Source organism: Falco rusticolus, chromosome 13, assembly GCF_015220075.1.
Source record: "Falco rusticolus isolate bFalRus1 chromosome 13, bFalRus1.pri, whole genome shotgun sequence".
NCBI lineage: Eukaryota > Metazoa > Chordata > Aves > Falconiformes > Falconidae > Falco > Falco rusticolus.
The window spans coordinates 27,956,832-27,970,793 of NC_051199.1; the positions used below are offsets into that span (position 1 = coordinate 27,956,832).

A 13,962-nucleotide genomic window follows, 5' to 3' on the forward strand; every position below is an offset into this window, starting at 1 on the left:
CTTCTTGATTAGGAAATGAGGAAAAAGTGTTTTATAATTCATGTCATAAAGTTTGCAGTTGAAATGGATGATGCATATCTTGATGCATAAGCAAAATTTTAATCATATCTCATGAAATACTGCCTTAGTTGTTTGTAAAAAATCAAACAAAAAAGAAGATATGTTAAAAGTATCTGTTGGAAATTAAATGTATCAAAACATTACATCACAGATAATACTATTTCTAGCTCAGCATGTTTGCTTCAGTCTGCGCGCTTGTGATAATGAATTCAGGTGTTCTTGATGAAGGATTTTATATTTCATTCTAAGAGTTGTGGGAGCCCAAATACTTTTTACTGACAAATGTATTTGAAAATTTTTGCACAAATACCCAGTTTGCATTTGCCTTACAGCCAGTGTATGTGCATAACTAACATTTATTTTTAGTTAACATTACAACTACCTGTTGGATACAACTAGTGAATAACTAGGTGCTTAGATTTTTATGTGCTCTGGAAACGAAGTATAATCATGTTGTAATTTTGAAACAAAGATTTCTTTACATTCCTAATGTCCTTTTCAGTTAGAAAGAAGTAAATATTAACTTACCTTTCTTTCTCTACCCAGTGAATTTGGCAAAAATCCCCAGATTATACATTTTGTAGGAAATCAAATAACAATTAGAAGAGCAGATGGTTCACTTATTCACCTTAATATGTCACCTTATCCTGCGATTCTTCATGAATATATTAGTAGTTCTAAATGGGAAGATGCTGTCAGATTGTGTCGCTTTGTCAAGGTAAATGCTAATTATCAGGAATGTTCAGATATAATTTCACTGTAATATTTATGTTTTCAAGTATTCCTTTAATAATGGTAATTGCATTTCAGATGTTACATCTGATTTCCATTCTTCTGCTTTGTTGCTGATTGGTTTTGAGCTGGTCATGAAAAATTATACATTTTTCATAATTATGTAATATACAGATGCATCATTTCATAGTTGTCATTATATATAATAAAAATGCTTATTTTTATTCACAGCAAAGTCCAGTACTCACAGAAGTTAGTAATAAGCTTAACTTTTCAGGACTAGGCCTTAATATAACTGATTAAAAATTATCTGTGTCTCCACCATTGCCTAGTAGTTTTTCATGTTTTATTTCACTTGTTTTTTGTGTGATTTTTTTTTTCCCCTTTGCTTTCTTTTATATATATTTAGGCAACAGCAACAGATGAGGTGAGTCTGGGAGTCTTTAAAACTGACAATGAAAAATCTCCCCAAACCCTGCTTCCTTTCCCCCATGTAGTCCTAGAAAAGAGTTTAGCACTTTCATATGATTGCCATGACCTTAAATGGGTATTTCAATTATTTTTGTATTTGCATTATTAAATCAATACACATCCAGAAAACTTGGGTTGTATATTGATTTTTATTTTGGGTGCTAGCCCTTTAATAGTAGGCTTTTTTTCCCAGTATTTGGCAATGGGAACTGGGATTTCAGATTTCAAATGCAGTATTATGTTAACTTTTTTGAGTAATCTAAATGCATCATCTTTTAAAAATAAAACAACTGTATTGGGTGGTAATATTAATAGGTTTTTTTCTGATTGATATGAAGGTTTTCTAATTCAGGGGGTTTGTTTGGTCAAACTTCTCGTGCATCCTCTTCATTCTTATGGGCAGAGTCATCCAATGATTTTAGTCATACTTAAAAGGAAAAAATACTTTAATTTTTTGGTGCTTTTTAAATGAAATCTCAATATAGGTATCATGGTTTTTTCACTGTCCTTTTTTATGAGCTTTTCCTCATTAATCTGTTATCTGTCAACAAGTGAGGAAGGCCTTTCAAGAAAAACTGGAACAGAATCTTTATTTTCAGCGTGAAGAGTATTCACATCATCTGGTTTTAAGCATCCCCAAGTTGGATACTTCGGTCTTGGTCTTTGAAGACTTCTCCTTTGCATTGATTGACAAAAGAAAATTTTTGTCTTTGATAGAAGGTAATCTAATCTGGCCTAAACTAGATGGTGTGAATATCCTCTCTATTTGATACTTTGTTTTTGGGCTGAGGGATGACCTGGAACACCCTTACACCAAGGTCTTGCCTTGAGTACTTTGTTTATCTTTCATGATTCGTAAACTCTTCATGGAGATACAGGGCTGTTTTGTTGATTTGGGGCAACCCAGGTAGACAGTTCAAAGCATTTCTAATCAGTAATAAGAAAACGGACCATCTTTCTGAGGAAAGAGAGAACACAAGACCAATTGGTGAAAAACTCCTAGAAACTTGGTCCCTTGAATAGTTTCAAGCTGAGCTTTCAGCATTTTATCACCTAAATTTCTAAATAATAGGGAAGCAGGAGAAAAATGTGACCAAGATTTTATTAGTATTTGATTCTCTGGACAACTTTGAATCTCCCAAATTATGGGCTACCAGGAGGAATGCTTATCTTGTCCTGAATCCTGGTAAAGAGTGGGAACATGTGCAAAGACGGTGATAGTGAAAGCCTTAGGCTAAATTACTGTATTTCATTGTCTTCAGTGGGTCTTACCAGTTTTGTTTCATATAAAAGCAATTTTGAGACATGGCATGGGAATATGTTTAAAGCATGCTCAGTGTAGCTGTTTAGTCAGTTTTAAATTAACAGTAATCCTATGCTGCTTCTAAAAACCTATTCTAAAAACCATATGATGAAGTGTTTAAAAAAAAATTCAAATTTGTTATTAAACATATTTAGCAAAACTACTAAAACCCACTTAATTCCTGGACTGTGTGTGGACTAACAAGTGTCTTCAAAATTAAATTTTTCCTGTCTGACCTAGAGTTTTCACATGTGGTAGCCTAAACTGTATTAATTAGTATGTTTTAGTAGTATAGCTTTGTTATAATGTTGTCAGACTTGAAAAGATAAGATACCAAAATGTCAGAATCTTCCTAAATGTTTTTCTGAGTTAGTGGAGTTTCCTTATTGTTGTGTAAAAAAACCCAAATAATATTGCAAAAGTTACAAAAATAGAAAACAAGGTTGTAATATTATTATTACCACTAAGGTTTTCTAATTCTTAGTTCTAAACATAAAATGTACTGAAAATATCACAAAGGAGACAGAACTTTTGAAGCTCTTATTTACTTTTCAGCAGGTTCATTGTTCTACAGTCAAATAATTTTTTCAGTTATAGTACGTTTATGATAAATGTATAGTTGTTGTCAGCATCGTGGTTCCAGTGCAGTTATTTGTGAAGCCAGGTTATGATCAGCCAGCTTAAACTGATTTTCCTAACTACAGCCAGTGCTTTAGTTTCCAGCATAGTTCCACGAGCAGGGACAGGGACACAGTGACGAGGCTGTGAAGTGATACAATGGCAGGAGTTCATTACTGGCTGAGATGCTGAGAGCTAATGACTCATTTAGCCACACTGTCAGTCTCAGCTGATCACAACTTCAACATTTTTATAATGAAGGAGTTCTGAGGAAAGATGAGAAAGTAGTGACTTTCTAATAAGAGAGTTAGACCACGGTGCCCTAAATGGCATACTGAGAAATGTTGTATTGTTATGCATTATATTCAGGACTTGCATACTTCCTTTGAGAAGGAAGGATAGTAAATATTCGAAGTTGTAAGAGTTGCGTTTTTTTTTTTTTTTTTAAATTTCAGGATCAGACGATGTGGGCTTGTTTAGCTGCTATGGCAGTTGCCAACAAAGACATGACTACAGCAGAAATCGCCTATGCATCAATTGGTGAGGTAAGAAAATTTAGTTATGTATTTCTAGTTAAATTGTTGCAAAACTAATTTTCTTCATTAATTTCCCTTATTAAACTACTGTACATCTCGTTAACAGATTGACAAAGTTCAGTATATCAATTCCATCAAAGATCTTCCATCAAAAGAATCAAGGATGGCTCATACACTGCTGTTCAGTGGAAACACCCAAGAAGCTGAAACCCTGCTTCTTCAAACAGGCCTTATCTATCAAGCTATTCAAGTCAACATTAATCTTTACAATTGGGATAGGTAGTATTTCTTCAAACACAGTATGTTTATAAGCAGTCTTACTGAGGTAACCTGTAAATTATTGAGATTGGTTGTTTTATTGCAGATGCTTACCTGTACTGTAATTGCCCAGAACTGTAAAAAGATGAAGTAAATCATATCCTGACAATAACCAAAGAAGTAACTTCTTTTCTGTCATGTTTAGAAGACAAGTATTCTGTGACAGAAGTGCAAAGCATGTTTGGAAGCATTTTTAAATAACATTTTGCTTTTTCATTATTTTTGACACAGCAAAGTCCTTAGTGATACCTCAAACTGTATGTGACCCTCAAAGAATTAAGGCTGTTTTGAAATGTCTTGTTGCTAAAAATAGATACGTTGCGATTCAGACTCCCAGCACTGTGTAGGTGGATGAAATATGAATTAGGCCTGAGAAAACAAAGTAGGAATTTCTCCTTTAAACAAAAACCCACGTTTTCTAACAGAATCTTCTGAGGCCATTTACTACTAATTTCTCTGCTATTATATTCATATCACCGTAGGCAAAAAGTTGTTTTTCCTCCCCACATATCTGTGGGGTTTATTATGTTGCCTATTATGTCTCATCTAAAAACTGTATCTATCAAACATAAGTATTCCTTATGCCATTGAGAAGAAAACAGATGTGAGAGTAATCGGTTATACTAATCCAATGCCTAATCTTTCCTCCCTATAGAATATTCATAAATGCTGTGTAGCATACACTATCAATAAGTATTATGACGCTGTTCAGGAGTGGTTCCTGACTGTTACAAAGTTATTAAAAATTATTACTTTTGCCCCTTTATATTGAGAGTGCTAAACTCTAACCACTCTGTTTTATTTCCTTGAAATAAAAAGACTCGTATTGTCAAACTCCAATGATGTGATGAGGTTGTCAACAGAAATAACCGTTGGATGTTTTTCATAGCATGCATCATAAAGTAGACAGTCTTCCTTCGCTGGCTACTTTTAACCTCTTGTGACCGATACTAATGTAAAACTGCTTGGCACTATAGATTAGGAATCTTTGCCTGCAGCCCGAATGCTTTTCAGCATATCGTTTTGCAAAACCATGGTGATTGTAGTTGTGCCAGAGCATTTATATAGCCTGACAAGCCCATTTCTGTTTTATTCCAGGGCCCTAGAACTAGCAGTAAAGCACAAGACACATGTTGACACGGTCCTGGCTTATCGACAAAAGTTCCTAGAGGACTTTGGTAAAAAAGAAACTAACAAAAGATTTTTGCAATATGCAGAAGGTGTAAGTATTGCTCAGAATTATTCCTACAGCTTTAGGTCAGCCTGCCCCTTGTAGCCACTTTGGGAGGGTGGGGAAGAATTGCTCTTACGTTTTCCTTCTTTGGTTCAAATGTGGACACAGATCTTAAAATTTTTACATCTGAATACAAGTTCATAGCTTGATGTGTGGCTACTTGGCTAGTGGTAGTTGTGCATGTGGTTTATTTGAAGGTGCAGACGTGGAATGTATATATTTAGTATCTGGCAAGGATTATACAAATGAAGGCATAGTTGTTCTCTATAAACAGGGAGCTAGACCTTAGTACAGATTGAATGGGTACCTCTAAAATGTCTTCAACGGTTTTTTGTGATTTTATGGATAGCAACAATAACAAACTTTGAAGATTTCCAGATATGCATTAAAAGTGAACTACAAACCGTTCTGCTGAATGTGATAAATAGCTAAATATACAATTTCATCAAACCTCTGGAAACCCTCTATCATCAGTAGGTCATTTCAATGTATTAGCATTTCACAGATCTTAAAGACTGAGGATAGATCTTACAGTTCATAAGCTAAAAGTACCTTAGATTCCACTGAAGTCCTTGTGTGCATTTCTTTTATGAGAAGCATCACGCACATGTGCACCTTAGACAGCAATTTCACTGAGTGGCCCTTATGTCCTTCCTGCTCTTCCCCTCACTGTTCTGAAGCATTCCGAGGGTGAAACTGTGAAGAGAGACGTGTACTTTGACAGTGTCAGATCCTTGCATCCACAGTAGCTGATGGATCAGGAAATAATCTCAGCTGTTAGCTCAGATCCTTTAATTGGTCATTGTCCATTACACTTTCAATAAAGCTTGATTTCTAATGTAAGTCATTAGCTTTTAGCACTTCTAAGGATGTTTCATTTCCTAAGCAAGAATAAAAGTCTGCACAGTATCTAGCCCCCCAATGAACCATTCTGCAGTACTTTACCTAGGAAGTACAGAAAAAGAACAGATTCCAGGCACTCTTATCATGCAGCAATTTTGGCTGCTGTGCTGGAAGTATGCTTTCTACATACTTTAAATCCATTATTGAGCAAAAATCATGTTAATCCCCTGATGCTTCTGAAAGAGACTTTTTAGATAATACTGTCTTGTTTTTAAATCATCAAGAAAGCCGTAGTTTCTGGAAGGGTTCCTAAGCAATAACACCCTGTCAGTGACAAGGTGTGAGCAGAGTGACGCGGGTGGAGCCCGTTTCACCTTACACTCAGTCTTGAAACTTGGGTCTCAGACTGCAGAAGGTTCCTGGAATAAAGAAGTCCTTTTCTGCATCCGTGTTCTGGAGGTCTTATCTGCTGCCTCTGAAACTGGGAGGGAACCTGCTTAATGAAGTGGATTTTAAGCTCTTGGCTGTAGTGGTAACTAGCAAAGTTAGCAGGAAACGTTAAGGGCATTGAAGAGAAAAGCAAGATTTTGTGCTGCTATTCCTTCTCAGGGAAAAAAATAAATAGGTCTGTTTCCCTTTCACCACCTAAAGCTCCTTCTGGCTTAAGTAAGGAGTTTTTACCTCTTTACTGCAGCTGAGAGCACGGATCTGCAAGCAGATAGGGAATCTAAACAATGTGCTTAGTTGTTACATCTCACGTCTTTATATATAAGGTATTATGAACCTAATGAGTATACTGAGAATCCATATCTTGGCAGTTAGTAGGTGTCACTGGCAAGGATTGTTGGCTTCGCTGGCAAGTAGCTCTCTGGGCTGGATGGCAGAATTAGCCCTGTATGTGGTATGTTTAGCATCTGTGTGACATCTGTTATAGCAAACGCATTCTTTCTTAGAGCTCCATAAAGATTTCAGTCATCAGATCCAAAGCACCTGGACCCAGTAAATGCATCCTGAATTGAGGTATTAACCTTTTCACATGAGAATATGGGTATTGCAATTACATCTTCCCTCACAGAGAATCTTCCTTGTTATTTCATGACTTAGTTAACAGAGTAACAGCTACTCTGAAAATTCCCTGTGCAGCAATTGAGACTTTTTTCCCATCCCATCTTTGACAGTCTTAATTCTCCAGCAATGAAACTGAACTTTGCAGTTACGTTTTTGCCCGGGTTTTGGACATGTTTTTGTAGTCACCAAATGCACCATGATCCATTCTTTCTTGTCAAGCATTTTTGGAAAGACAGGCAACAGTTGTACTCCACTGTACCATGGATATTGTACTATGTCTGTTGTCTGAAGTTTCACTGAAATAGAATACAGCCGGAAGGTGATGATTCTCTGCAGCTGGAGAAGTGCCAATATAAAGCTAAAACTTATATTGATTTAGACAACAAATTTCAAACAGAAATCTGATTTCTGTTATATCGATAACTAGTGTAATATGCTATCGTGTTTACTTGGTGGACTTCAGGCGCAGTCAAAAGACATCACTGCATGTATTATTGATACAGGGCTATACTCTCAGTAATAGGACACAGAGGTCGCATCTGATTTAAATGTAATGACTTGATCCAAGTTATTTTTGTGTTCTAATGGGTTTTTGCCAGACACAATGAGATGTATTAGTATTTGTTAAGATATCAAGCTTGTTTTATTTTAAAGGTGGAAAGCTCAGTTTGTTAGAACTCAACTCTGCCTTCATACATTCCATTAGTGTGTCGACAAGTTGTCGCTTATATGTGAAGTGCTGTGTAATGATTGATACATAATGTTTGTAATCGTAATTTCAAATTGTCTGTTTAGTGTATAGCTATCTGTTTGACCTCTCTATATAATGCTAGTTGACCTCTGCGTACTCCCTTTTCTGTTCTTCTTACAGCTGGAAGTTGATTGGAATAAAATCAAAGCCAAAATAGAGATGGAAATTGCTAAAGAACGAGAACGAGCAGCAACCAGTCCCGCAGTGAGAGCCAGTGTAACTGTACAGCAATAACTGTCCTCTTGGTTGCCTTAATGAGCGCTTCTTGGATATTTTGTACTGGCATATTTTGACACATTAAAAAAAGTCTCAGCAAACATTTTGTGGGGAACAGGAGTGAGAATTGCTGTGGTTCTTGCTAATGGCTGGATGACAGGCAGAATTATTGATTCACTACAGTCTCATTTGGATCTGGGTTTATGTTCTGATGGCCTAACTCCAGCGAGTAGTTACCTTGTAGTCCATAATACATGTATGACAAAAAAGGAAAATTTACTGTCTTTCCATTAGTGGCTTTTACATTTTCATTGCCATTAAAATTATTTAACCTCAGTTGCCTCCAACTACCAATTTCCCTGTTTAAGCAGCTAGTTAAGTAGTTTGGTTATTTCTGCAAACTCAGGGACCTCTGAAAAGACTTGTTTAAGTTGCCCTAAGACAAATTCAGCAAACTAAGTGTTGAACAGTAAAAAAAGGATTTGCTTGCACCTATAAATACAAAGGAATATTTTATTCACAGTTATGGTAATACATACTTCTGGTACTACGTATGTATGAGCAAGTTCTTTAATAGATGATTTCAGATTACTTCAGCAACTCAGGTTTGTTCCTGCAGCAAACAATTTAGCAATAAAAGGTATTTTCTGAGATAAATAATTTAAAATGCAGTGGAATGTGCTTTGAGGGTTGTTTGAAGTAACACACAGAATTGTTGGTTGGTTTTGTAGCATCTAGCACGTATAATTGACAATATTGAAAGCTTCCTTAAGGCTGAAATACCATACTCATTTAAAATAAGGAAGAACTTCCCACATATTTTTTTCTGCACCAAGCACTTGATTTGAAAATACTGTTTTTACATTTGTGTTGTTTCAAGATATATTTTTGTTTTACATATGAAAGTGGCTGCATATGCTAGATGTTCTTTGCAGAAGCCTTTTGCGTTACAAATATATGAGCAAGTTATTCATAACTGACATTGTATAATATGTATCTTTGAAATATTACCATCAAAATGTTAAATATCTGTATATCTGGCAAACGTTTTTGTAAATCATTATATGATGGTTTTTTGCACAGCTCATAAATTTCTTAATAAAAACGGAATTTTTTTTAAATGTATCTAGTAGGTGATGCATTAAGTGATCTCTGTTGATTTACCTGACTGCTAAATAAAACAATGTATTTGATGTAGCTCATTTGAAGCTCTGCAGTATTCTGGTGTGCTGACATGTGGCAAAGTAAACACCTTCCGTTAACTTGCAGAAAGCACTTACTTTCCAGAAATGAGCCCAAAATACCACTAATGGCAAGTGTTTAATGTTAAATTTATGAAACTTGGCTCAGATTTGTAATGCAATGTAAGCAATTTTTGAAGACCAGTCTAGCGGTGCTACAAAGTTCAGGATCTCGGCTCAATCTCGCTCTTTTATTCTTGGGCCACTTGGAGGTACAGCAGAGGCAGCAAATTCACTCAGCTGCTTAAAAGTGCCTGGTGCAACAATTAGCCATGGCAAAGACTGAGATAAAACAGTGGGATGGATGCCACGCTTGCAAAGGTACTGTCTCAGACTGGCTGATCTTCAGCCGATGCCGATGTTCACAGAAGGTGGTACAGCAGTACTTCAAGCTGGCTCTCCATGTCTTGGTATTGATGAGAAGTGTTCTATTTTAGGTGATGGGAAAGGTGGGTTAGTTCCTGGGCCAAAGCACAAGGAAGACTTTAAGGTATTTATTGCTGATGAGATCTGGGTTTTTTCCGTGCATATCCAGTCCTGAACGATATGCCATGTTTGTGTTAAATAGAATACAAGGCAAAATAAGTATCTTGGAAAAATAAATATTTGGAAAAAATATTCTTTATTTTCACCAGGTTCTAATATGCAGGTAACCTGGTACAATTCCAGCCTTGGGTATGAAACCTAGATTTCAGAATATTCTCAGAAGGAAACATTCTTATATGGCTTCCCTGGGATTGTTCCAGGGTTTTTACGTATCACAAGTGCAGTTCCCAGAAAAGTTCCATTTGCCCAGTCCAAGATAATTTTGTGCTGGTTTGTCTGGGGTTTTGAAGTTCTGCACTGTGTCTGTACCTGTTTTCAGTAATTTTCAATAGTTCATTTAATGCCATCTGTTAAGTAAAAAGAGATAACAGAAGGATACAGATGTTTTGGGTATGTTAACAAGCTGCAACAAACCAAACCTTGGGTATCTGCTTCAGTGGGCCGTTTCTGATGTATTCAGAAAGACTGGCATATTAGCAAGTGCAAAGTAAGATCGAAAGTACTTTCACTCTACTTGTTGTGTTTGTGTCATACTACCTCCTTGTCCAAACCCTGATTTAAAACCTTCCAGAGCTGTAAATGAAATAGCTAAGCAATTACTGGTTGTATTATTGTCCAGTGCAAGAATACTTGATTCTTCAATGATTTAAGAATACCTATTTTAAAAATGGATAGCACCCTATTTAATTATTGACTATTTAATTTTAAACATCATAAACCTATTTAAGAAGTAGGGATTAACGCAATAGAAATGTAATTGTTTTAGTTGCTGTTGTGATGGATCAGTTACTCAAATATAACCCCAATTTTGCTATAGCAGGATGCGTATTCCAGTTCACATACTTCATTTGACCTTGACCACCATAGATTCTCTCTGGTTGTAAGAAGGGAGATTCAAATGGGAATGTGAAAAGTGTATCTTTAAGTGAGGTAAAGGTAAATGCTAAGCTGGCTGTTTAAAAGCCATAATTGAATTAGGAAAGCAACATACTGAAAAGATGTTGTGTGAGTTAGGTAGCACTTCTGTCTTTTGAATTTTCAAACATGGCAAACGATGTAGTTGGCTCTCCTTGCACGTGGGCTTGGAAATAATGTAAAAATTTGCTGATCTTTCACCCCATTCTAGTACTGTAGTGAGGAACAAACCTAAGCAATCTGTTAATGTCAGTACCCTGCCCTGCATTAGAGGACACCCATTTTTACATCCCAGCCTTCATGCATTGTCCATCATCTGGCGATGGACAGACCTTGCCATCTGTCTGTTCCGTGTGGACAGTTTTCTGTTTACAATGCACAGCAGCCACCCTATGTTTCTAAGGGGAGTTACTGATGGGTGACTGCAACGAAGAGCAGTGAAAAAAGCATTTTCGGAACTTCCTCTTGGATTTGAAAATTAAAAAAAATTTAAACCTTGCCTTATGCCACATTTTAACTATCATTTTGGATGCAACTATTCCAGATAATGCAAATGGTTAAAGAAACATGCTTCATTTTTACTTCCAGCTTCAATTTTTTATGGTTTGCATTTTTTTAATAGTCCAGAAGAAGAAAGAAAAGTATTTTTTGTATTCTGATATTTAAGACAGTAAGACTTTGAGATCTATGTTTGTGGGATTTTATTCTTTGGAACTGGAACAGGGTGAAGCTTTGAATCATCTGACGTGAAGGCTGAATTTCATAGCTTGTATAGAACCATTCCCTACTGCAGGAAAACAAATCTTCATCTCTAAAAGATGCTGTGCATAAGGTGACTGCAGATATATCAATTTTACACCAGAGGCCAGAAGCTGTGTCACAGAAGCATCTTTGTCTGAAGGAGGGGAGAGGTAACGGCAGGTTACCGAATGCCAGCCTTTGGCTCTGTGGCTTCGTTGTGCCTCTCTGCCACACAAATCCAGCTGATTTTTGGATTCCAAGAAGCTGATGTCCATAATGCAGTCAGATGGTGGAAAGCCAGGCAAATTATGTAACTTGGAAAGGTGTCAAACCTCAAACCAATCAACATCGATAACCGTCATGGCACTCGATGAAGGTGGCCAGGGTTGTCATTCCCTTATTGACAGGTGAAGCCACTTGCCTGTGGTCACCCAGCAGGCCTGCGCGAGTGGGCAGCGGGACCAAGCCACCTCTTAGCTGAGCCCTGCCTGATCCGGGGAGCTGGGAGGAGACCATCCTCTCCCCTGCTGGAGACCGGGATAGCTGGTGACGGCTCTCAAAACGCCGAGGAGCCAGTGTGCAAAGCAGGTGCTGAGCTGGAGCTGTGCAGCTCCCGTTGACTAACAGAAATGGCCCGGGCACGTCTGACGGAGGGGGGGCGGCGTGGGCTGCCTTCAGCTGCAGCGGGACTGCATCCAGAGCTATCGACCTGCCTCCTGCAAAAAGGTACAAGTCACTATCATAGATAACAAAAAATGTCCTGTGGTCCTCTCAGAGTTAGTCTTTGCCACTCCTTCAGCAAATACGTAGATTTTAATGAACAGTGAATGAAAATATTGGTGGTAAAAGGGGGTGGGGGGGAAGAAGTGCTATCCATTGAATTCTGATGTGTCGGTACTGCTGATTCCAGAAGAACCAAATAGGAATCAAAAAGTTGGTATTACATGGACAGAGTGAGTCTTAGCAATGCCAAATGCCTCAAAGCTGTGAAATATGCTCCTTTTCAAGCAGTAAAGCGATTTGAGAGCTGGATCATACTGGCCTGGTGCCAGCTTTGATGTGATTTTTTGGGCATATCTGGTAAATCTCCTTGAAAAGTGATGTAAGCCCGCTGTGTTTGGTTTGGGTCCCTTGACTGAAATGATAAATTCCTTTACAGTTTAACTTTTAAGAAAAAATTAACTGGGAATTTTTGTCATTTGTAAAACAGAAGGTACCATTTTGGCAAGATACGAACCTCGTATTTTGCCAGAGTGATGCCCTTCCTGCAGCTGTTAGCTTTGGAAGCGTACAGGATTAATTGGTCAGCTTAACCGTGATACAGGCAACTTGCAGGTATGCCAGTAAAGATTCTCCCGCAGCGCCTGTGCTGTCTTCTTTAGAGCTATTAAAGAGCTAATGCTTCTTTGCAAGGGACAGATACCTGCTGCTACTTTTCCTACTTTAAAGCTTTAATAAAAAGTTGAGAGGTGGAAAAATGGAAAAAGTGCTTGGAAATGGGAGTGATCTGCCTGGTGCTGGATGTACCCTCAGCCTAGTGAGAAGAAATGCACGCCCATGACAACGAGCACTGACACTGCTTCCTAAAAATGTGAATAAACTAGGAGACATCATTTCTTTCAGCTTTCCTTAAGAAACTGGAGCATGCAATCCTCAGACAAATAAACAGTTGCAAGTGATTACTCTTTCAGGAATTAAGTTTTTTTGGGTAGACACATCTGCAGTGAATGGTCAGTGAAGAACTTAATTGTTACTGTAATTCCAAATGTTAATCAATGGGTTTCCATATAAATTAACCAATCTGCATATTAATTCCTGTTCAAAACAGAAAGTTCTAAGTCCAAAATAGATATGTGGTATGATTTTACTCTGTTTCAATTATTGACTGGTTTATATTGATGACTGGGAGATGAGGACAGCCAGTTGCGCTTCTACCTTGCTTATCCATAGAAATAAGAATTTACAACAAAAACCCCTAAGGCCAACTGGCATTTAATAACAAGATAGCATAAGTTCTGTTCTATTTTGTAAATTAATATGAATATGATCAATTAAAAAGAAGAATCTGGGGTTGATTGTGATATATCTAGAAACAAAAGCAAGGTAGAAAATACTATGGAAAGAATGATAACAACCATGGAAGGAAAAAAAATGCAAGAATAGGCACTAATGTCTGTCTGTTAAATCCATGATCACTGTGGCCAAGACCTGGCAAAGGTGTGTGCATGTGCTGCCCTTCACAGACCATGGATAATCCAGCTCAACTCACAGAGGTGTGTAGGAGACAAAACCTTTCCGTCCTGTTTTTTTCTGCTCTTTTTCCTTTGGATTGGAAGCTTGTAGTGCTCTGGATGTTGAGATTTCCTGTA

At 37.3% G+C, this 13,962-nt stretch overlaps 1 protein-coding gene across 4 annotated transcripts in view; it reads left to right on the top strand.

The window, feature by feature from the left end:
- The window catches only part of IFT80 (intraflagellar transport 80), a 54,074-nt gene extending 44,799 nt beyond the window's left edge, over positions 1-9,275 (top strand). For 2 of the 4 annotated variants that reach the window (XM_037407640.1, XM_037407641.1), the window contains exons 16-21: positions 607-778; positions 1,202-1,219; positions 3,640-3,729; positions 3,827-3,999; positions 5,137-5,260; positions 8,055-9,275. In XM_037407640.1, the coding sequence (XP_037263537.1) occupies positions 607-778; positions 1,202-1,219; positions 3,640-3,729; positions 3,827-3,999; positions 5,137-5,260; positions 8,055-8,168 (691 nt within the window). In that variant the 3' untranslated portion in view covers positions 8,169-9,275. Of the gene's footprint in view, positions 1-606; positions 779-1,201; positions 1,220-3,639; positions 3,730-3,826; positions 4,000-5,136; positions 5,261-7,068; positions 7,136-8,054 lie in introns of all 4 variants that reach the window. The other 2 variants (XM_037407644.1, XM_037407642.1) reach the window with 2 other exon arrangements.
- Positions 9,276-13,962: the final 4,687 nt, after the last annotated feature.